This window comes from Orcinus orca, chromosome 16, assembly GCF_937001465.1.
Source record: "Orcinus orca chromosome 16, mOrcOrc1.1, whole genome shotgun sequence".
NCBI lineage: Eukaryota > Metazoa > Chordata > Mammalia > Artiodactyla > Delphinidae > Orcinus > Orcinus orca.
The window spans coordinates 24,366,426-24,390,438 of record NC_064574.1 but is presented as its reverse complement, the minus strand read 5'-3'; the positions used below and the strand labels follow the sequence as shown (position 1 = coordinate 24,390,438).

The window sequence follows — 24,013 nt, the reverse complement described above, 5'->3', positions numbered from 1 at the left end:
GATTGTTGGATTGAGATGACTTTTCCCAGACCTGCTCCTCAGACTTCCCTGGGCGTGACCTCCACGCTCCCTTTCCTGTTCCTGGTCCCTGTTGGAGTCTGCTCTTTTCTTTGCTTGTACTCAGAGACCTGACGGAGCTCAAGGCTGAGCATGTGAGGCTTTCAGGTTCCCTGTTGACCTGTTGTCTGCGCCTGACTGTGGGAGCACCACAGTCCCGGGAATCTGATGGATCTGGGAGACTGAATGGGAGTGAGCCATCCCAGTTGATGCTGCTACTAGCCAGGACCCAGGAGCTGGAGAAGGAAGCCCACGAAAGGAGTCAGGAGTTAACACAGCTGAAGAGTCAAGGGCATCTGGAGAAGGCTGAGCTTCAGGATCGGTGAGATGGCCTGGGTCCTAGGAGGGGTTCGCTAAGAGAAACTTGACTCCTTTAGGGAGTCAAGATAGGTGGGGGAGATGTGAAGAGCATTCCTCCCACAAGAGGGGAAGGAGATGTGCCAGAGGGGGTCTAGTTTGAAACCCAGTACCACAGCTGGGGCTGTGTCACTGCCCTCTGCCCTCAGACTATCTTGCAGCTCAGTTTCTGTCCTTTTGACTTACAGAGCTGGCTGTGACTCTCCTCTATCAACACCAAACTATTTGCCATTCCCAGAACAGCCAGGTTCTTCCATGTTCCCTGCCTTTGTAGATGCTGACCTTAGCCTGGAATGCCTCTCTCCCTTCTCTCTCTGCCTTATCCTTTAAGGCATAGTTAAATGTCACCTCTTCTATGACCTTGATAGCCTGTTACATTACTGTGCCCCCATATGGTCTTTTTTTTGTTGTTATATACATTTTTTTAAAAATAAATTTATTTATTTATTTTTGGCTGCGTTGGGTCTTCATTGCTGCACGCGGGCTTTCTCTAGTTGCGGCGAGCAGGGGCTACTCTTTGTTGCGGTGCACGGGCTTCTCATTGCGGTGGCTTCTCTTGCTGAAGAGCATGGGCTCTAGGCATGCGGGCTTCAGTAGTTGTGGCATGTGGGCTCAGTTGTTGTGGCTCGTGGGCTCAGTAGCTGTGTTTCGCGGGTTCAGTGGTTGTGGCTCACGGGCTCCAGAACGCAGGCTCAGTAGTTGCACACAGCCTTAGTTGCTCCACGGCATGTGTGATCTTCCTGGACCTGGGCTCGAACCTGTGTCCCCTGCATTGGCAGGCAGATTCTTAACCACTGCGCCACCAGGGAAGTCCCCCCTATGGTCTTTTGACGTGCTTGTTACATTGATCTCGTTGATTATTTAGTTTTGTTTTGGGTTTTTTTGGTTAGGCTCTTTTATTTTTTGGATTATAATAAAATAGATTTTTAAAAAATGATAAGAAGGGCAGGGACATAAACAAAGAGCTCCGTTTGAATCTTGGGGCAAAGTTCAGTTCATACCCCATGGCTAGGGTTGTGTCACCACCTATTGGTGGTGTGTGTAAATTGCAGTTTGTTTTGTTTGGGTTGTGAAGGCACTGGGAAGCACAAGGACAGAGACCATGTCTTAGTAAGTTTTGTGTTCTAGTGCTTTGCACTTCACCTGCGATATAGTAGACACTTAGTAAATGTTTGTTGAATCATACAATAACTAAATGAATGACCATACAGTGAGTTAAAGCTCTTAAAGATGATACAGAATAAAATTATGAAGACTTTGAAATAAAAAATTAAGCTCCTTGATAACTTCATTCAAGAAATATTTATTTAGCTACTTATATAACACCAGGTACTGAGCTCCAGGATATGGTGTTAGGTGATAAAGATGCCTGGTGATTTCCCTGAACTTTGAGGTTAGTATCAGGGAGGTTAACCATAATCTTTCCCAATTCGCCCCTCCTTTTTCTCCATCAGAGTTAGAACCTTGGGCTTGAGGGACCTTGGGACTATCCCATGTGGCAATTCTGATGTTCTTGTTGGCTTCAGGGCGCTTGACTTCAAGATCAAGCGGGGTCTGGAAGGGCCTGGTCCAGGGCTTTCCTTCAGCTCTTGGGCCCCCAAACACGTGTTCCAGTCTTGAGATGTGGTAAATCCCTGCATGCGTCTGAGTGGCTTTTGGCTCCCTCTCCCCGAGTTCAAGGCTATAGCATCATGTATTCAGGGAGTGCAGGGGCTGGGGGCACCCAAGGGACTCTGGGGGGGTGGCAGTGGGGGTGTCTGGCTTGGGTTAGTGTGTGCTGCATAGCTCTGTCCACATCAGTGGGTTCCCAGGTAACTGTGCTATGCTCTTCTCTTCAGGGTGACCGAGCTCTCTGCTCTACTGACGCAGTCTCAGAAGCAAAATGAAGATTATGAAAAGATGGTAAAGGCTCTGAGAGAGACGATGGAGATCCTGGTACGTGATCCTTTGTTCTGGGAGAGTTGGGAGTGGGCCTGTAGATTCCTGTCCTTTATGGACAGAGAGTGCAGGATACCAGTTAAATGTTCCTTGAGGAAATCCCCTAAAGCTAAAAAATTAATTTTGGTTGAATCTGAAAATTATTTAACTCATTCATTTATCCATTTAATAAACATTAGCTGTCTACTGTCCCTACTATATTCCTAGGGAAACTACAGCAGTGCGTGCATGCAGTGTGTCCTCCTCCGAGAGAGTGAGACACACATGAAGAGGCACACTAGCCAAGTAGGAGGGGGGGATGTTTGGAGAGATTCAAAACCTAGTCATACGGGAAACACCTGAGGAGCATGAATGTGGTTAGCCTGGAGAAGGAGGGCTTGAGGAAGACATGATGGCTGCCTTCACATAACTGAAGGACTGACACCAGGGAAGAGAGTTGGCTTGTTTAATGTTTGCCAGGGGGGCACAATCACTGCCAGTGACTGGAAGTTACAGGGTGGTAGAGCAGCTGGAGCTGCTCGGTAGTTGAACAGCCTGTCTAATGAAGGAGTGAGGTTTGTGTCACTGGCTTAACATCTGCCAGGGTTGTTATCAAAGGGATTCTCTAAGGTTGGAAGTTAGAACCTCTGGCTTGATTGCACGTTTCCTTTCATCTCTGGGAATTTTCAGATCTCTGATTTTAGGCAAATCCTGCACCCCTATCCACATACATATCCCTAGTCTTCTCATCCAAGCTAGGATCAGCTGGGAGCTAGACATGCTTATGCCTTTTTGGTTTCTTTTTTGCGGTACGCGGGCCTCTCACTGTTGTGGCCTCTCCTGTTGCAGAGCACAGGCTCTGGACGTGCAGGCTCAGCGGCCATGGCTCATGGGCGCAGCCGCTCCGCGGCACGTGGGATCTTCCCGGACCAGGGAACGAACCCGTGTCCCTTGCATTGGCAGGCGGACTGTCAACCACTGCGCCACCAGGGAAGCCCTTGGTTTCTTTTTGTTCAGGAATTTGCAAATTCAGATGTCTGCAGGGCCCAGGTAATATAAATGAATGAAGTGGGTTCAGCCATAAGAATTCTGATTTTCCAGTGCTGTCATATTTAGTTTTCAGTATAACAGGGAACACTTGATCTCAAAAGTAAGGAAACAGTGAGGAGTAGTGAGGACTGCAGGACCCTGAAGAATATATGTCCCATCTGGAGGAGGCATCCTCTATTCAACTTCAGTAAATTATTGCCATGTAGGGATGGGGGCTGGTGGGGCCCATATGTTAACTTTTTGAGAGAAGCCAGAAATTCAGATTTTTATGAATTTTTATGAATTTCTCAGCTCAGAAAAATCTCTCAATTTACAAATGTTGGTTCAAATTTTATATAGGCCAAAAAAAAACATAGCTGCAAATCTGCGTCTTTAAGCCTTCACTAGCACAATAAGATAAGAAGGAGGAGGGGACATTTTGAGAGTTCAAATTTATTGCTGACCTTGGGGCTAGAGGTTCCTCTGGCTTTAAGTCTCAAGTGCCAATTTGCTGTTCAGAGACAGCAACCATCCTTCATCCAATGATAGCTCACATTTAATGAACATTTGCTTTCTGACAGACACTGTGTTGAGTAATTTACGTGCAGTTTTTTCATTCAAGCCTCAAAACAAATCTATGAAGTAGTTGCTGTTAATTATTCCTATTTTATTTTATTTTTTAAGTTTTTCCATTTTTAAAAAATTTTTGGCTGCGTTGGGTCTTCGTTGCTCTGCACGGGCTTTCTCTAGTTGCAGCAAGTGGGGGCTACTCTTCGTTGTGGTGCACAGGCTTCTCATTGCGGTGGCTTCTCTTGTTGCGGAGCACAGGGTCTAGGTGCGTGGGCTTCAGTAGTTGTGGCGCATGGGCTTAGTTGCTCCGCGGCATGTGGGATCTTTCCAGACCGGGGCTCAAACCCTTGTCCCCTGCATTGGCAGGCGGATTCTTAACCACTGCACCACCGGGGAAGTCCCTTAGTCCTATTTTAAAGAGAAGGAAGCTCAAAGAAGGAGTTGCCTAAGGTTACCAAGCTAGTAAGTGATAGAGCAAGAAATCTTATCTAGGCAGTCTAATTTGGAGCTCTTAATCCCTTAATCTGAATTCTTAATCACCACATCACATTGTCTTCAGAATCCTGGGACAGTGTTAGCATTCACGTGTGGTCAGGGGAAAAGTGGGATTGACAGAATAGACAGAATGAGACTCTGGTTAATTTGGGGCCTGGAATGATAAATTCTCTTCTGAGAGTTTGGCTCATAGGCTCTATTTGGTTCCCTGTCCAGGAGGCAAATCACGCAGAATTAATGGAACACGAGGCATCTCTAAGTAGGAATGCCCAAGAGGAGAAGCTGTCTTTACAGCAAATGATCAAGGACATAACCCAGGTACTGGTAAGCCTCCGGTTCACAGTAACCGGTCCAGCCTCACCCTCCCCAGACCTCCCTGTCCTCTCAGGTGCGCCTAGAGGAGTCTGGACTTAGGGTCTTGTGGGGAGGAATTGTCTGAGTACATTTGAAGACTGGAACCCTGAGGAGCAGCTAAGCTTTCATGTGCTGGCACTGCCTGCTGAAACGCCCTCTCTCTTACTGCTAGCTGCAGTTCTCCGGCAGCGGCTGGATCCTGGCCTTTGCTACCTCAGCAACCTCTTCTTCCTTCATTTATTCCTTGGGTGTTCAAGGGGTGCTAGTCTTGTTGCTCATTCTAGGTTTGGGTGACCGAAGGGGAAGAGTTGGTTTGAGGAGTTGAAGGAACCAACCTTTTTGGCTCTTAAGATACCCTCCTCCCACCCCCCAGGGAGAGGACCTGAGAGAGAAAACATCAGGTTTGTCCAGGCTGGCATGTTAGTCCTCTACATGGATTCTAGGCCTTGGTCAGTAGGATGGTGACGCTGCTGTGTTGGATTTCAGGCCATGGTAGAAGAGGAGGACAATATGGCCCAAGCCTCTGGTCATGAGAGCTCCTTGGAGTTGGACCCTAGTGGCTTCTCCTCCCAGTTTGATTCCCAGCAGCCAGACAAGGCTCTTTCTCTGGTGCGTTCAGTGCTGACTCAGAGACGCCAGGCTGTGCAGGTGAGAACCCCAGCACTCCTCCTCAGCCACAGGGATGGGTGTCTAAACTGACTTGGGCCCCGGGTACCCTCCTAGCCCAGACTGCCCCTTTTGCTACGTTGACCAGTCACAAGGTGTTTTGTCAACACCCCGAAGTGCCCATTAGAATCTCTGTGTCTGCCCAGTTGTGCTCGTGGGGAGCAGGCACACTCTCCGTGCCACTGGCACGCTCCACTTTGATGCAGTCTTTACACAGCACTGTGCAAAGTGGAGCCCCAGGGGAGTGTGGGTAAGCGTTCCCCAATTCTAAGGGTCCCAGCCACACTTACCACCCCCACCATTTTACATTTGAAGATGATGGACTCTGACACTCTGGAAGCCACAGAACCCAGTCATCTCTGATGCTCTGTCTCCTCGACTGGTCTCATCTCTTTTCGTAGCTTCCCTTTGTTGCACCAGCCCCCAACCCCCTTGCCCAGCCCTACTTTCAGGCTTATGACATCCCTCCTCTGCCCTGCGCTCTTGTTCACCACCTCACTTCTGATGCTCTCCCTCCGCAGGACCTAAGGCAGCAGCTGTCAGGCTGCCAGGAAGCTGTGAGCTCCTTGCAGCAGCAGCATCATCAGTGGGAGGAAGAGGGTGAGGCCCTGAGACAGCGGCTACAGCAGCTCACCGGGGAGCGGGACACCCTGGCAGGGCAGACTGTGGACCTGCAGGGGGAGGTGGACTCTCTCAGCAGGTGAGCGGGAGCTGTTCATCCCCCCCTTCCTCCCAGGCTCAGTCCCCGCCCAGCCCATGTGTTTGGTTGGCTGACCCTGTTCTTCCCTAGACCCACAGCTGCTCAGGGCCTCCTTGCTTTGTGTTCTGCTGGTTCCTGCTCGCTCAGTTTTGGGTCTTTGTGATTAAAAAAAAACAGTTTCCTGCTCAAAAGGTAAAATGAGATATTTAAAGGAAACATAAACCTCTCTCCTTTGACCCTGTGCTGTCTGCTTCCAGGAGGGCTTTTAGGTTCCAGGGTTTCTGTTCATGTCCGGTCTCCTTCCAGGGAGCGAGAGCTCCTGCAGAAGACCAGGGAGGAGCTGCAGCAGCAGCTGGAGGTGCTGGAGCAGGAGGCGTGGCGACTGCGGAGGACAAACATGGAGCTTCAGCTGCAGGGCGACTGTGCTCAGGGCGAGAAGGAGGAGCAGCGGGAGGAGCTGCACCTGGCCATCCGTGAACGGGAGCGCCTGTGCGTGCGTGTGACAGCCCCTCCCCGCTCTTAGAAAGTGGAGTAAATTGAAGCCTGGTGTTCGGTGGGTTCAGATTAGCTTACTGCTCCGTCCTCTGCAGGAGGATGAAAACAGAAAGTTCATCCAAGCATTGCTGAACACCCAGGAGGGCCGAGGCCCCGTGGCGGGTACAGAAATAAATAAGACACAGGCTCTGATCTCAAGCAGTTTGCAGTGTAATGGGGAAGTCAGACAAGTAAACCGTGGCCAGATGAAGTATGAGCTAAAAAAGAGCTTCAAGCTAGGTCCTCTGGGAGAATAGGAGTAACAGTTAATTATTGAAAGCTTCATGGAGGAGAGGGTAGCTGTTGAGCTGGGCCTTGACATATTTTGATTGGTAGAGAGTGGGACAAGGGCTAAAGGAATAGATTAGCAAAGAAAAGGAGTCAGGAACGTTCATGGCATGTTCAGAGGAGGCCGGGCTGGCCAAACGGTAGGACTGATCCTGGGAAGTAATGGGAAATGAGCTGGTCAAGGAAGGGAATTCCAGAGTACAGGGACCCAGCTCATTTGTAAATTCCCCGATACCATGTCATAGAAAAAGCAAGGACTTTAGAGCTGGGCAGAAGCTTGGTTTAAATTATGGCTCTGCCACTTGGACAGATTATTTGTAAAATGGGGCTGATAATGTTTCCCTTGAAGAGTCTTTGGGGAGATTAAAGCAGTGTTCTGCAAAATGCCAGCACAGAGCCTGACATATGGTAAGTCTTCAGTACCTGGTAGCAGGGGCTATATCTTTTTTTTTTTTTTTTTCAATTTTAGCTGCATCATGTCTTAGTTGCGGCATGCGGGATCTTCATTGCAGCATGCAGGATCTTTTGTTGTGGCGCCCGGGCTTCTCTCTAGTTGTGGTGTGCGGGTTTTCTCCCTCCAGTTGTGACGCACAGGCTGCAGAGCACGTGGGCTCTATAGTTTGTGGCACGTGGGCTCTCTAGTTGAGGCACACAGACTCAGTAGTTGTGGCGCACGGGTTTAGTTGCCCCACGGCATGTGGGATCTTAGTTCCCTGACCAGGGATCGAACCCGCATCCCCTGCATTGGAAGGTGGATTCTTTACCACTGGACCACCAGGAAAGTCCCTGTATCTTCTTCATCTTTTTTTTTTATTTTATTTCTTTTCTTTTCTTTTTTTTTTTTGGGGTACGCGGGCCTGTCACTGTTGTGGCCTCTCCCGTTGCGGAGCACAGGCTCCAGACGCGCAGGCTCAGCGGCCATGGCTCACGGGCCTAGCCGTTCCGCGGCATGTGGGATCTTCCCGGACCGGGGCACGAACCCGTGTCCCCTGCATCGGCAGGCGGACTCTCAACCACTGCGCCACCAGGGAAGCCCTCTTCTTCATCTTTGATGCATCCCCTCCTCACCTGTTCCCTAGCTCCTTCTGCCTAATAGGCATGAATAATGGAATCTTGAATGACTGCTCTAAGGATCATGACTTGCACAAGGAGTGGTCTCCCCTCTACTAAGGAAAAGGAGAGACAATCCACAAAGATAGTTTTATGTTTTTAAATTTAATTTGTGTGACTCGATAATACACTTATTTATATGATTCAAAAGTCAAAACTATTTTAAAAGGTATGCAACTAGAAAGTACTACTTCCCTCGGCTTCATTCATCCCATATTCCTTCCGTTTGTAACCATTTAAATTAATTTCTTATTAATATGTCTAGTGCTGCTTTATGTAATATATGCATATATCCTTATTTCCCCCAATTTCTTGCATAAAAGATAGTGCACCATGTATACTGTTCTGCGCCTTGCTTTTTTCATGTTATGTGTCTTGGAGACCTCTCCTTATCAGTTTTTGGAGACCACCTTCATTCTTTTGCATCGCAAAAGCAATTACATTCCTGTTATCTTTTGGGGTGTGGCCACTCCCTGAGATTTCCTCTAGCCCCCTTCTGTTTTCCACCTTAGTCAGGAGACACTGGCGGTCCTAGAAGCCAAACAGTCAGAGTCGCTCAGTGAAGTGATCACCCTTCGGGAAGCCCTGGAGTCCAGTCGCCTGGAAGGGGAGTTGCTGAGACAAGAGCAAACAGAAGTGACCGCCGCACTGGCCAGGGTGCGTGGTCCTCCCCTTCGCTGGCTGGGTGGGGCGGGCGGCTTGGAAAGTTGTGTCTCCAGGAAAAAGGCGTGCAGCCTGCCTCATTCTTCATCCTGCAAGTCATGGCCCTTCCTGTTTCTTGCCTCAATGCCTAGTTACTGCTTTTGGGTTCTGTCCCTCCAAACAGACTCTCTGTATTGCAATTAGAATGGTTTTCTAAAGTGTCAGTCTGGTCATGTCAGTCTCTTTCCTAAAACCATTCACTGGCTTCCCAGCTCCTTGGTACCACATGCAAAGCCCTCTGCCACCTGCCCCAAACTGTTTCTAGCCTCCTCTTCACTCCAGCTCGCTGTCCTAACGCCTCATATACCTTCGTTCCTGCCACATAGCATTAATTGCATTCTCAGTTTTACCCGTTCTTTCGTGATTTTAATACTTTGTATGTACCTTTCCCTTTACCTGGACTGCTTCTTTCCTCCCCTTTTAACCGCAAACTGTTCCTCATCTGTCAGTACCCAACTTAACTGTCGACTCTTCTACCAAGCATTTTTGATTCTCTCAAATTGAATTAATGCTTTCTTTGAGTTCCCAGAGCACTTTGTGCTTACATTGGCTATGGTGTCATCACGGTTGTAGTTGTTTATACATCCTGATGTCTGTGCCTCTGTAATGTGAGTTCCTCTCTTACTCTTCAATGAATGAATGGGTAAGTGAATGAAGAAATGAAGGGAAAAGTTGTTCAGAATGTAAGGGAAGGAATGAAGTGTTAACTGATCTCTGTACAAGGAAAGCAGCAGATGTTGGGGATGTGAGCTGTTCACTGTTGCAGGAAAACTGGAAAATGAAACTCTAACTCTCTGCTTTTAGGCAGAACAGTCTATTGTGGAGCTGTCAAGTTCTGAGAACAGCCTGAAGGCTGAGGTAGCTGATCTTCGGGCTGCAGCTGTCAAACTCAGTGCCTTAAATGAGGCTTTGGCCTTAGATAAAGTTGGGCTGAACCAGCAGCTTCTCCAGGTGAGCAAAGATTTCTCTGATCCACAGGGTAGGGCTGGGCCCCGACCGAGGGCAAGGGAGAGACAGACAAAGCTGATGCCTGTAACAAGGAACAGTTCTTAAATGGATCAGCCCAAGACAGATCAGCTCCCAAATGTAGTCCTGGAATGAGCAAAAGGAACATTTATAGTGCAAAGGAGAGCAAAGATTACAAGGCCCGGGCTCAGCCATTAAAAATAGACCCCTCCCACATCTGCAGCAGAACTAACTACCTTTGGGCTTTAGGGTAAAATCATCAGGGCTAGGCCCATGTCCTCTGGAAGGAAGACTGGGTTTTAATCCTGTTGTATGAGATAACAGCAATCACAGAAAAGGATCTGTTGAAGAGCCCAAGTCCCAGAATTTTCTCTAGAGGTTACAAATTTAACACGTCTCTTCACTACCCCATTCCCTTGAGCCCCAGAAATGTTGTATGTTCCCTTATTCTGAATTCTTTAAGAGCAGGATTTTGCCTTTTTTCTCTCTGTCCCCAGCATCAACCCATCTAGTACCTGGAGTAAAGACCCCAGACCAAATGTGTGCATAGTCCTCCTCTCTCGTAAGCACTCCTGTGTTCATCTGTGGAGAACAGATTCATATCTCTCTTGGATTTCTGTCTCAGCACTTCATCTCTAAACTGTAACCCTTTGTCTTTGATGTCCTTCCCTTTTTGGCCAGTAGTTAGAACAGGAGAACCAGTCTGTGTGCAGGAGGATGGAAGCAGCAGAGCAGGCGAGAAACACTTTGCAGGTGGGCCTGACAGAGGCCGAGAGGAACAAGGAAGCCCTGTGGGAAAAGAACACCCACCTGGAGGCTCAGCTGCAGAAAGCGGAGGAGACCAGGGCTGAGCTGCAGGCAGATCTCAGGGGCATACAAGATGAGAAGGAAGAAATTCAAGAGAAACTAAGTGAGGTGAGAAGACAAAACTGCTACCATCCCATTAAGGATGCTTGCTGTACATGCTCGTTGTACATACATGCTCACTGTAAAAAATGAAAACACTACAGAAATGATTCAGGAAGGGAAAATCTCACTTCCTAGAAATGACCAGTGTACTAGTTTGGGGTATGTCTTCCAGTTTTTTTAAAAGAATTCCTAGAGGAATCCTTCACTGATTCTTCATTGCTTCACATCCATCAGTTTGAATTAGATGCCTCTCCTGTGTTTTCTGATAATACATTGTATTTATTCAACCACCACTCCCTTCGTACTATATTATAATTATCTGTGTTTATGTGTCTCCACCATTAGACCAAAAGCTCCTTGAAGGCAAGACTATGTCTTACTTGTTTTTATAACTCCAGCTTTTAGTCCAGTGTGTAACACATAGCAAGGGGCTCTGAGTTTTTTCTGAACCAGTGCCCCAACTCAGAGGTCATCTTTCTTCTCTACCAAGCATCTCATTGCCCTAGTAATTATACAAAATCTCCCTTCTCAGAGCCTTTTTCTCAGGGCACTGATCACTTTCTTCCTGGTATTATGTGTGTGTCTTACCTCTCCTTAAGACTAAAAGCTCCTTAGAGGTGGATCTCTTGCAGCCGTAGCACAGGGTATTGCTCAAAGGAGAGCCTGTTTCCTGGGCTGGGGACTCTGTAGGTTGATCAGGGGAATAGATAAATGGTACTTGGTGTGAGTGGGCAGTGCTCAAGGCTCACAGAGCTGGGTCCAGAATCTGAGGAGCCCGTGGCCCTAATCTGGTGATAGCAGCCCTGGGGGGATCCTGCCTCCCTCTGTATCCCATCAGTTCTTCCTCTCAGGCACATCATCAGCAGGAGGCAGCCTTAGCTCGGGTGGAGCAGCTGCATCAGGAGGCAAAGCGACAGGAAGAGGCACTTGCCCGGGAAGTCCAGGAGAAGGAGGCTCTAGCGCGGGAAAAGGCGGCTCTCGAGGTGCGGCTGCAGGCTGTGGAGCGGGACCGGCAGGACCTCTCTGAACAACTGCGGGGACTCAGGTAGGGTCTGGACCTGGTTCTGCCAAGGGCAGAGAGAGCTTTACAAGGCAAGGGGGAGCCAACCTAAGTTCCTTGCCCAAAGTATATGGGGCCTAAATGAGTTATGAATTTGTAATTGCCTCCCCACCCCCAAATTCTCTCTTGGTGACCTGTAGTTAGAACCCAGTTCCTCTTAAGGAAGGGGCTTGATGGGTAAGAACTCTCCCGATTCCTGAACCTGACAGCTCAGCCAAGGAGCTACTGGAGAGCAGTCTGTTTGAGGCCCAGCAACAAAATTCTCTGATAGAGGTCACCAAGGGGCAGCTGGAGGTCCAGATTCAAACCGTCACTCAAGCCAAGGAAGTAATCCAAGGTAAGAACCCAACTTGGATGGGCGCACTTCATTCCACAGGGATGTTGAAAGCTAGGAAGACAGTGGGAAGCTATTAGAGCCAGGCCCAGGGCCTCTGAGATGGGAGTTCCTCATGAGGTCTGGGGAGAGGGGTGAAAGATGGAGGACAGAGGCTCAGAGACAAGATCCTGTCCCTGGCATCTTAGGGGAAGTGAAGTGCCTGCAGCTGGAACTGGACACTGAACGGAGCCGGGCAGAGCAGGCACGGGATGCGGCAGCCAGACAGCTGGCCCAGGCTGAGCAAGAGGAGCAGGCTGCCCTGCAGCAGCTGAAGTCAGCCCATGAGGAGGAGGTGAACCGGCTCCAGGAGAAATGGGTAGGTGGTGGTTGTGGCTAGGGGATGGGAGAGACAGACAGCAGCAGATATTCCTGCTTATAAAAGTGAAATCTGAACAGGACTAGTCTGGTTGGTCACCATGGTGCAAAATCCAGCTTCTAGCTAGTAAATGAGTTAATGTATGGAAAACACTAATAATAGTTCCTGGTATACAGTAAGCTCTATATTTGTGTTAGGTATTATTGTTGTTGTTGTTTCTGTATGTATAGAGACTTAAGAATGGATCCTGGGATTTAGGATCGATAAACTGGCCCCAGGGTGTAAAGGGAGCAGAGGAATGCCTTGGACCTATTATTGCCCAATTCAGAACTGTGTTTCTTTTGTATTTTAATTATTTGATTTAGTCCATTTGCTTTTATTGTGATTATAGGCATATTTGGATTTATTTCCACCATCTTATGCTATTTCTCTTGACTTTTTTTTTTTTGTGGTACGCGGGCCTCTCACTGTTGTGGCCTCTCCCGTTGCGGAGCACAGGCTCCGGACACGCAGGCTCAGCGGCCATGGCTCACAGGCCCAGCCGCTCCGCGGCATGTGGGATCTTCCCGGACCGGGGCACGAACCCGCGTCCCCTGCATCGGCAGGCGGACTCTCAACCACTGCGCCACCAGGGAAGCCCTCTCTTGCCTTTTTACACCTTTTGTGGAGGGGAATTCACCTTTCTTAACTTCTTTTAGAGGGTTATATCGGATTATTAAATTGTATTTTCTCACTTCTTTTTTTCTCTCTACTGCTTTGGATGATATGTACTCTATTTTTTATTCTTTTAGTTCTTTAATATTTTAAAATACATACTTAATAAAATCTCAAGTTAATCAGTATATTTACCCTTTTCCTGAATGACACAAGGACCAGAGAACATTTTACCTGCATTCACTCCTCCCAACCTATCAACTGTATTAGTCATTGTGTTTAGTTATTACTAGTTGTTAACACCATACATTATGTGTTTTGATTATTTTATACAGTCAATAATTGTTTAGATACACTGAAAATTTTACCAGGTTTTTTTTTGCTCACCATTCCTCCTTGCGTGTCAGGCTTTCTATTTGGATTTGTTTTCCTTGAAGTAGAATTTCCTTTGGTGAGGGTATGTTGGTAGTTAATTGTCTGAAAATGTCTATTTTACTTTTATTCTTTTTTATAGCTTTTTCCTTTTTTATTTTTTATTGAAGTATAGTTGATTTACAATGTTGTGTTAGTTTCAGGTGTACAGCAAAGTGATTCAGTTATATATATATATTATGTCTTTTATTTTGCAGATTCTTTTCCCTTATAGGTTATTACAAAGTATTGAGTATAGTTCCCTGTGCTATATAATAGGTCTTTGTTATCTATTTTATATATAGTAGGTATATATGTTAATCCGAAACTCCTAATTTATCCCTCCCACTTGTATTCTTGAAAGATAGTTTCACTGGGTATAAAATTCAGGTACAAATTCTAAGGTAACCGTTATTTTCTGTCAGCATACTGATTGTTCCGTTGTTGGTATTGAGAAGCCTCTAATTAGTTGTATGTTAGAACTTGGTGTAACCTTCAGGTATCTTAACTTTCTGTCTTAGATTTTTCATGTGTACTTTTTCTACACTGTATTCTGGGTGATATTTTTTCAGATCCCTCTTCTATTCACTAATTTCCCTTTTCAACTGTGTCTAATCTGCTTTATAGTCTATTCACCAAGTTTTAAATTTTATTTATTAAATATTTTATTTCTCAACATTTTGTTTGGTTATTTTTTCAAATCTTCTTGGTCATTTTTTAGTGTCTTCTCCCTAATTTATATTTGCAGTCCCCTCTTTTATTCTTTAAACACATGAAACATACTTTTATGCTGTCTAATAATTCCAGCACCTAAAATCTTTTTGAATCTCTGTTACATGTTGTTTCCCTTGGCTCTCACTGATGACCTTGGCCCCTATGTGTTTTGTGATTCCTGACTCTGAACTCATGTTCTCCGGAAATTTTTCTGTGGGAATCCTTTTAGGCCTGAGGCAAAGGAGATTTTCCTCAGAGATTTGCTTTTGCTTCTCTGAGGAAGGTGAAGGACTAGCATCCCAGGACCACCTTAAAGTACAATTTCTGTTTAAAGTTTTTGGGCCACATTCAGGCCCTGAACCCACATGAACACCAGCCTATGGTTATGAATTCTCAAGTGATATATATATATAGCCCTTTGTGAAAGTTAAGACAAATTTTCTTGCTATTCCCTTCTGTACAGTGTTTTGTTTTCTCTCTCCCCCACTTTTTCTCTCTCCCTTTTTCTTCCCCTTTTCTCCCTCTCTCAAGTTTATCCATTTACTGAGGACTGTAGCCCAGGGATGGGTGGGTGTTTTCCTGAAGAGCCACATTGGGCCTTGCAGACCATACAGTCTCTGTCACACTCACTTTTCTCTGCTGCTCTAGTGCAAAAGCAGCTGTAAACGACATGTATGTAAATGAGCATGGCTGTGTTCCAATAAAACTCTATGTATGGACATTGAAACTGAATTTCATATAATTTTCACATGTCACAAAGTCTTATTCTTCTTTTGACTTCTTATCAACCATTAAAAACATAAAAACCACTCTTAGCTCACAGGGCCAGGTTTGGCCCATATGCCATAGTTTCCTGACCCCAGATAGCCCTTTGGAGGTCCAGCCTTATGTCTCCTGTCAGGCTCCCCACCCTTTGTTTTCTGTTTTCTTTGCGCACATTGCCAGAAAATGAATTTCAAGGTTGTTAGGTAAAGTAAATACCTCCAGTGGAAAGCCTGTTCTGTGCTCATTTACCTCTTTAGATCACAAGTATTGCTTTGATTTTGGCTCCAATGAAATTTTCATTATTTTCCTGCTGGCTCAGTGATACATTAAAATATATACTTAATAGTTAAATTGGCATTTTTTTTGTTTGTTAGTTTGTTTTGCCCTTTTACAGGTGGAGGGTTCAGAGAGCTTGTTTGTCAGATTTCTGGAAATGGAAGTTGACTTGTGCTTTGTGTGTATTTGTGATTTGATAGTTATTACAAGGCAGACTTGTTGGCAAGATGGTAGCCAGAAGTTTGCCTCTTTTTAGAATTATGTGCCTAGATTATAGTAGGTACTTCAAAATATTTATTGAATGACCAGTGTCCAGAGGCAGTTCAGTTTCCCAGCAAGAATCAGTCATACCACCCACTGAAAACCCTACAAGTAAAAGAAGCTATAAAACTTCTGAATGATGTGTTACCGCCTGATGTAGACTTGGTATCCGTGGAAGGACTGACCATCTCATGGCCACACCTGAATCATGGGAAAGTCTCTTCCGTCTTTTCCTTTCTTCTCAGTCAGATAATCCCCCTGACTTCTGATTGTCTGACTTTATGATCTCCCTACTGATTGAAAGGGTTGAAAGCCCGCGTAACTCTCGAGAGTCTGTTAGTTTTTTGTTTTTTGGCCACGCCACACAGCATGCAGGATCCTAGTTCCCTGACCAGGGATTGAACCCAGGCCCTTGGCAGAGTCCTAACCACTGGACCGCCAGGGAATTCCCAGAGAGTCTGTTAGTTTTAACAGTGCCTGCCTTGTCCTGGAATCCTACCAATTAGAAAAACTCTTAGGGGTTATATTCTCCATTCTTCCATCTAGTGTCTGAATCCCCTTTAATAGCAGTGATAGTGGATACTTACTTGCTGAGCACTTTCCCATGCCAGGTACCATGCTGAATGCTAGTCACGTTATTTCAGATAGCCTACACAACCACCTAGTGAGGAAACTGAGACTTAGAGAAGTCACTCAGGGTTACCTGGCTAAGAAGTGGTAGAGCAGGGATTAACCATTTCGTAGCATTTATGCTATGTCCACTGCTACAATATCCCTTCCAAGGGTTGCTTAGCTTCTGTTGTATTCCATCCATTGGAATGCCCATTTATTTTTAGATAGATCTAGTTATTAGAAAATTGTTCCTTAAGCTGAGCCAAAATCTATTACCTGAAACAAATCAGCCTTAGATTTGCTTGGAATACCTCACCAACATGGTTGCTTTCCTCTAGACATGATACACATCACTCATGAACCAGTGTGCAGAGTATTCTGATCCACAAACTAGGCAGCAATGCTTGACTGTTACTTCTGGACATCACAGAATTAGCCCTTCTGGTAGCCATAACACACTTCTAACTCATATTGAGCAAATAGGTCAGTTTTGTTTTGTTTTTTTTGACACGTAACTACTATTAAATTCATCTTTCCCATATTCTTACAGTTGGCTTTTTGAACCAGAGTGTATGATTTGATATTCATAGCTGGTCTATTAACTGTGGTATTATAGATCACTGTTCTTAAGCATCTTAATAGGCCAGTAGCTGAAATGTGATTCATTCAAGCAATGCTGAGTTCTTACTGTCTGCCAGGCATGATGCTGGGCATTGAGGATACAGCAGAGAGCAAAGTAGACATGGTTCTCCTGATGGAGCTTCAAGTCTTGGGGGAAGATAGGTATTAAATAAATTAATACATAAATGAGTAACTGATGACGGAAGTTCTATGAAGAAAAAGAACTGGGTGATAGAAGAAGAACAAAGGGGGACCGTTTTGAGCGTATGGTCTGGGAAGGCATCTATGAGGAAGTGTCATTTAAGCCATGAGTGACGGTGGGGTGGGAAGAGCAGTCCAAGTAGAAGGAAAGCATGAGTCAAGGCCTTAAGGAATGGAGGTGCATGGTGTCCTCCAGGACCTGAAAGGAGGCCAGTGCAGCCAGAGTGTAGCAAGTGAAGGGAGAGTGCACAAGACGATGTTGGAAAGGGGTGAAACCCTAGAGGCCTTCCCACTAAATGTGGATAACTATGACTTACAAACATTTTAAAGGAAAGGTGATGAAGATGATGATAGCTATTGGCTACTGAATGCTTTCTGGGTGCTCAGCACCATTTAAAGTGCTTTACACGACTTACTTCACTCGTGAGAACAACCCTAGGAGGACCCTGTTGTTATCCTCATTTAAAAAAAAATTTTTTTAAATTTTATTATTATTTTTTTACACAGGATTTATTGATTTATTTAGGCCATGCTGTGCAGCTTGCAGGATCTTAGTTCCCAGACCAGGGACCAAACCTGCGCCCTCAGCAGTGAAAACGCAGAGTTCTAACCACTGGACCGCCAGGGAATTCCGTCCCCATTTTTATAGATGAGGAAACTGAGGCACAGAGATGTGATAGAAATGAACTGAGGTCACACTAGTAGTACTGGGGTAAAGACTGTAACCTAGGCAGCCTGGCTCACCACCATCCTGAGATCCTAATAGAGGGGCTGGATTCGTCTAGGAGATCAGGGAGGGTGTCGGTCACTGATGGACCTCTGGGAGGACCTAACGCTCTTGTATCGTATAGGAGACAGGCTCGGCCTGGCTTTTTGGGAGGCTAATCCTGTCACCCTGAGCAGGGGAGTGGGGACAGCAGAGAGCGAGTCCGCCCCCTCAGTTCGCTGTTACAACCACCAACCATGATGTGCTTGCTTTAAAATAACAGATATTTGTAGCTTATATGAGGGACAGTTGCGCTTTAGAAAACACTTTTCCATGTATTATATCATTTGATTTTTTTTTAATGAATCTCATTTGATCCTCATAAAATTTGGCGAGATGGGCAAGGCAGGGTGATTAGCCTCACCTCGCAGATGAGGAAGCAGGCTTGTCACGTGAGGCACCAAGGTCACACAGCTGGTGAGCAGTAGGCTTCTTGCCCTAACCCGGTTCTCCTTCTGCCTCCTCTCCTCACCCCCTCGGCTCTAACGGTGCTTCCTTCGTACGACCAGGAGAGAGAGCGCTCCTGCCACCAGCAGGCACTGGATAAGGCTCTGGAGAGCCTGGAGAGGGAGAAAATGGAGCTGGAAACGAGGCTGAGGGAACAGCAGGCAGAAACGGAGGCCATGCGGACACAGAGGGCAGAAGAACAGGCCGAGGCCGAGAGCGCCCTGTGCCAGGTGGGCAGCTGGGAGGACTGGGCTGCACGTCCACCCTGTGATCCCCCTACCTTGGGCCATTTCCTTTCCCACTCCCGAGGGTGGTGCTGCAGGGGCTTCCAGAAGAGAATGTAGCTTCCCACTCTGTTCCCCATGAGCAGGTGATCAGTACCGTTAGCTGCACGGCTGGCGGCATGTCCTACTTCCTGAGGGAGGGCTGTCGTTTACCACATCCTGTCAGCTTGCAAACCAGCAGCAATCTTCGTACTTCCTGGCTCTCAGTCAGTGGGTCCAGACCTTCCTTCGCCCTCAGCCCCCACCCCATTTGCTAGAAGAGCCCTAGAGCAGCTGGCGTGTGCTTGTGGCCTAGTGGGTGAGCATGGTGACCCCTAACCCAACAAGCCCTCGCCCTCCTGCCCCTCCACAGATGCAGCTTGAAACAGAGAAGGAGAGGGTGTCCCTCCTGGAGACACTGCTGCAGACCCAGAAGGAGCTGGCAGATGCCAGCCAACAACTGGAGCGGCTGAGGCAGGACATGAAGGTTCAGAAGTTAAAGGAGCAGGTACGGAGGGTGGTTCTGGGCAAGGAAGAAGAGGCAGCGTTGATTTATTCATTCACATTGACCTGCTCTTTGGCACTTCTCTGCACCGGGCCCTGCCTAGGTGCTGACATTTGACCAGCAGAAAGGTGTGGCACAACGGTGAACATGACAGTCATGGAGTTCTAGTGGCAGAGCAGACACAAAATAAGTGAGATAATTACCGGTTGTGATAAGGGCTGTAAAGGAAATAAATAGGTCGATGTAATTGAGAGTGATTCAAAGGAGGCCTCTTTGGACAAGGTGGTCATGGAGGGCCTCACTGAGAAAATGACATTTGAGCTGAACCATTAAGGTTGAAGAGCCAGACCCGTAGAACAATAAGGATGAACCTTGAAAGCATTATGCTAAGTGAAAGAGGCCAGTTACAAGAAGGCACACAGTGTATGATTCCACTTGTGGGAAATACCCAAAACAGGCAAATCTACACAGACAGAAAGTAGACGAGTAGTTGGCAGTGAGGATGGGGGATGGGGAGGGTACAGGATTTCTTTCTGGAGATGATGAAAATGGTAAAAAAATGATCATGGTGACAGTTGCACAACTCTGTGAATATGCTAAAACCATTGAATTGTATGCTTTAAATGAGTAAATTGTAGGGTATGTGAACTGAATCTCAATAAAATCATTAAAAGGAAAAGAAAAGAAGCCAGCCATTTGAAGAACAGTTTAGGCAGAGGAAATAGCTATCATAAGGGCCTGGGACAGGCAGAAAGGGCCTGGGACAGTTCAGGACAGACAGGAGGCAGCATGATAAGCTTGGGGGCAGGAGCCCTTTGTCAGCCATGGTAGGACCTTGGACTTTGTTCTAAGGGCAGTGGGAACATGTTGGATGGTATTTAAAAAGCAGAGTGGGACATGAGTTATTACATACATATTTTAAAATACTTTAGCTGCTGAGGGGAGAATTTTGTGTGTGTTTGTGTTTGCCTGCTTGCTTATGGGCATGGTGGCATGAAGTGGAAGCAGGGACACCCGGCAGGAGGCTGCTGCAGTGGTCTGGGTGAGGGACCCTGGCCGAGAAAGCCTGGGTGAGCAGTGCCCTTGGTGAGGGAGGAGAGGGAATAGGAGGTGAGGACTTGAGGTGACAGGGTATCATGGAAACAACGTGGATAGCTGGGCCCTGCCTCAGCTTTTGGCAACCCAACCAAAACACCAGTATTTATACAACACGGATTTCTGTAACATGGATTTCAAGACCAAGGAAGCTTTCTTCTGCTCCCTGCTGTCTTCTCCCTTCGCAGGAGACCACTGGGATGCTGCAGACCCAGCTCCAGGAGGCTCAGCGGGCACTGGAGCAGGCAGCCCAGCAGCACAAAGACAGCCTCGCTGCCCTCCAGGAAGAGGGCGGCACCCTGCTGCGGGATAAGATAGACCTGCAGAAGCAGGTCCCTGCTCCTCTCTCCCAGCCCAGCACCCTTCCCCAGCACAGCCAGGCTCTCCCACTCCCTCTGGCAGGACGGGGGAACCTTGGCTGCCTGAGCCTGGGAGGGGGAGGGGAAGCCCCAGTACTGAGTGGAAAAGTGAAGGGTGCTCAGAGCTGTGCATGTGCTTCCCAGATCCCTGGGGTAGTTAGTAACCTCTCTCAGTGGGGACCACAGACCTCATATTTTCTTGGCAGCCCCATAGATCCAGCCTCCCCATAGATCCAGTATTTTTATACCAGATTGCTTTTCCTTCTCAAAATCCTATATCAGATGATGGTCGGGTTGTTTATTTTTAAAAAAATACAATCACTTGCTCATCACTTGGCCTTTGGACAGAGTTACATTCAACCAAGGTTTTTATTTGTGCCTGCCTCTATACAGCATATGTGAGGCTGGGGAGACAGGGGACTAGGCTGGATGGTACTGGCAGAGGGAGGTGGATAAGAACAGCATGTAAGGGTTGGCAGGACCTCCAGAGCTTTGAAAATGGGCTGGTGACTCTGGTAAACCTTGAAGGACCCTAAAGCCCTAGGTGGGAAGCATCCTCCCACCAACCTTCCTGCCCTTGGTCCTCATGCCCTTGACTTTCTAGGTGGAGGACTTGAAGTCTCAGCTGGTTTCCAAGGAAGACTCCCAGAGGTTGGTGGACCAGGAGGTTCAGGAGAAGCTGAGAGAGGCCCAGGAGTGTTGCCGAATTCAGAAGGAGCTGGAGAGAGAGAAAGCCAGGTAGGCTAGACAGGCCATGGAGTTGGCTTTTGCCTGTCTGGGTCCAGGGGTCACTGTGAGGTTGACAGTTTGCTCAGGGCACCTAACCTCTCACGTCTCCAGCTCTGGGCTGTACAGGTAGCTGTGTGGAGAGGGCATGGTCCTTGTCTCCCAAGCTCATGCTTCATTCATTTAGCAGATATTTAGAGAACACATAGCACGCACCAGACACTATGCCAGGGGTTGGGGATATATTAAGACAATAGAGTCTCTGCCTCAGTAGAATTTATCGTTTTGTGGGGAAGACGTTAATCAAATAACCCCCAAAGGAAAGTATTGCAGGTTATGTTACCTGGAGTCTGAGGAGGGAGAAATCCTTTTGTTGATGAAACTAGAGGCAGGAAGACAAGATAGGAGACTGGTACAATTGTCCAGATAAGAGAACCAAAGCTGAACCGAGGTAGGGTCGTAGGCAAGGGGAGGAGGGAAGGGGTTTAAGGGGTGTTAGGGGAGTTGGAATCAGTTATTGGTAGTCTTAAAGTGGACCCAGGTGGGATGAGGGGAGGATGCTGTGATGTGGTCAAGACTTCTAAGGGTGAATGGAGGTGCCATTCAGTGAGCTGGGGAACACAGTAGGGGTGACTGGTGGGAGGGGAGGTGCAGAGGGGTTGGGAAGAATTGGACATGTTGAATTTGAGGTATTGTATAGATATTTCTGGAATTTTTCTAGAGAAGAATAAACTGTGAAGTTGAAATGAAATATATGCATGAAGGACCTAGGAGCACTCAGTAGGTGCTCAGTGTATGGAGGCTTTTATTGTTATACTGGAATCATTATCATCACTGTTTCTATTAATTATTAATGCTGTGTTAGAGCAGTCAGATGAGAAGGTAGTTCTTCATTCCCTGAGAGAATGACCCAGCCCTCTGAACCCTCTCTTTTTAGCCTGACTCTGTCGCTGGTGGAAAAGGAACAGAGACTCCTTGTTTTACAAGAGGCTGACTCTGTTCGACAGCAAGAGCTGAGCTCCTTGCGCCAGGACATGCAGGAGGCCCAGGCAGGGCAGAAAGAGCTCAGCGCCCAGGTATTTCCCACCCCACTAAGAGCCCTCTTCCTTGGTGGAAACCTCCTTCTGGAGTCGGCAGGTGATTGCTCAGTCACGCTGAGACCTCAGCAGCCCTGGCAGGAGGGGGAAGCCAGGACCGGGCTGGGTGGGGCTTGGGAACCTGACCCAGAGTTGAGAACGGACCCTGTGGGGAACCTGATGGCCCAGAACACAGTGCCCAGAGGGGCAGAGCTCACACAGGCCTGGTTCAAGCCCAGCCGCTGCCAAGTGTGCCTGGTCTGCCTGGCAAGACACAGCAGGGGGAACAAGTATTACTCCAGACGGGGTCAGCGGCAGCCTCTTGCTTCCAGGGACCCAGTCTGCTCACAGCAGGACCCCAGACCTTGTGCACAGAGGAAAGATGGAACTGGGAGGAGAATAATGAGGAAGTGAGAGCTAGACGTAGACTGTGGCAGATGAGGACCCAGGTCTGCCTGTTAGACGATCCTGGGTGTGACTCCCAGCTCTACTGCTTCCTGGTTGTGCGAACATCACTTAATTCAACCATAAAACAAGGATGATAATTCTTAATCATTATAGGAATATATAAAGTGTCAGGAACACAGTAAGCATTCAATAAATGGTAGCCATTATTATCGTGACTGGTCTTTTTAGGCTCAGTGTCAGTGTTTCAGGCAGATTTCTAATCATAGCAGGGAGCTGGCATAGTTGCCAGGGGGACCAGGGCCAAAGCCCATTTGCATAGCCCAGGCCCATGTGTCAGGAGTCCGTAGGTGGGCATGTAGGTTAAACCTAGGGTTACACTCATTCCGGAGCCTTCCCTTCCTGCTGGAGAGCTGAGCCTACTGAAATCCTCCCAGCTCCAGTCAAGGTTTGCACAGGGATTGAGTGGGGTCAGGCCCGGGAGGGTCTGGGGAGAGGGTATCCATTCCCTGCTCAGAGTGACCATACTTCCTCTCTGGCAGGTGGAATTACTGAAGCAGGAGGTGAAGGAAAAGGAGGCTGACTTTCTGGCCCAGGAAGCACAGCTGCTGGAGGAGCTAGAGGCAGCTCGAGTAACAGAACAGCAGCTACAAGCTTCCTTGTGGGCCCAGGAAACCAAGGCAGCCCAACTACAGCTGCGACTGCGCAGCACGGAGAGCCACCTGGATGCCCTGGCAGCGGGACAGCAGCCTGGGCACCAGGCCCAGGTCCAGCTGGCCAGCCTCTGTTCTGTCTTGCAGCAGGCCCTGGGGTCTCCTTATGAGAGGGGGCTTGAGCTGAGTGGTGGGGGAGACTCGGCTTCCTCCCTCTGGGGCCCTGAGCCAGGTGAGGCAGCCACTCAGGAACTCAGTTCTTTGGTCAAAGCCAGGCCTAGCTCCCAGGGGAGAAGGGAAGGGAATGCAGTTCCTTAGGCAATACTCATCAAGGCCAAGGCCACAGACTCTGGGATTAATTCAGTCAGAGTTTGAACCCCAGCTCGGCCATTTGCTAGATGTGTGTCCTTGGGCAAGTCACCTCTTCTCTTTGAATTTGATTTTCTCAACTATAAAATGAGGGTGTTAAAAGTACTTACCGGGACTTCCCTGGTGGCGCAGTGGTTGAGAATCCGCCTGCCAATGCAGGGGACACGGGTTCGATCCCTGGTCCAGGAAGATCCCACATGCCATGGAGCAACTAAGCCCGTGCACCACACTTACTGAGCCCATGTGCCACAACTACTGAAGCCCATGAGCCTAGAGCCCGTGCTCCGCAACAAGAGAAGCCACCGCAATGAGAAGCCCGCACACTGCAACGAAGAGCAGCCCCCTCCATCCGCAACTACAGGAAGCCCGAGCACAGCAACGAAGACCCAACGCAGCCAAAAATAAATATATATTTTTTTAGAAGAAGT

The 24,013-nt window shown here is 47.7% G+C and overlaps 1 protein-coding gene across 14 annotated transcripts in view; it reads left to right on the top strand.

Annotated features, from left to right (window-relative positions):
• CEP250 (centrosomal protein 250) overlaps positions 1–24,013 on the top strand; it is a 38,987-nt gene that overhangs the window by 3,388 nt on the left and 11,586 nt on the right. For 2 of the 14 annotated variants that reach the window (XM_033433593.2, XM_033433597.2), the window contains 18 exons: positions 125–379; positions 2,253–2,349; positions 4,642–4,749; positions 5,266–5,427; positions 5,967–6,145; positions 6,452–6,634; positions 8,590–8,734; positions 9,584–9,730; positions 10,430–10,660; positions 11,506–11,699; positions 11,924–12,051; positions 12,237–12,406; positions 18,197–18,364; positions 18,771–18,905; positions 20,186–20,329; positions 20,961–21,094; positions 22,020–22,158; positions 23,106–23,448. In XM_033433593.2, the coding sequence (XP_033289484.2) occupies positions 125–379; positions 2,253–2,349; positions 4,642–4,749; positions 5,266–5,427; positions 5,967–6,145; positions 6,452–6,634; positions 8,590–8,734; positions 9,584–9,730; positions 10,430–10,660; positions 11,506–11,699; positions 11,924–12,051; positions 12,237–12,406; positions 18,197–18,364; positions 18,771–18,905; positions 20,186–20,329; positions 20,961–21,094; positions 22,020–22,158; positions 23,106–23,448 (3,062 nt within the window). Of the gene's footprint in view, positions 1–124; positions 380–1,743; positions 1,808–1,940; positions 2,041–2,252; positions 2,350–4,641; positions 4,750–5,063; positions 5,181–5,265; positions 5,428–5,966; positions 6,146–6,451; positions 6,635–8,589; positions 8,735–9,583; positions 9,731–9,837; positions 10,308–10,426; positions 10,661–11,505; positions 11,700–11,923; positions 12,052–12,236; positions 12,407–18,196; positions 18,365–18,770; positions 18,906–20,185; positions 20,330–20,960; positions 21,095–22,019; positions 22,159–23,105; positions 23,449–24,013 lie in introns of those variants that run through there. The other 12 variants (XM_049698876.1, XM_004272774.4, XM_033433599.2 and 9 more) reach the window with 12 other exon arrangements.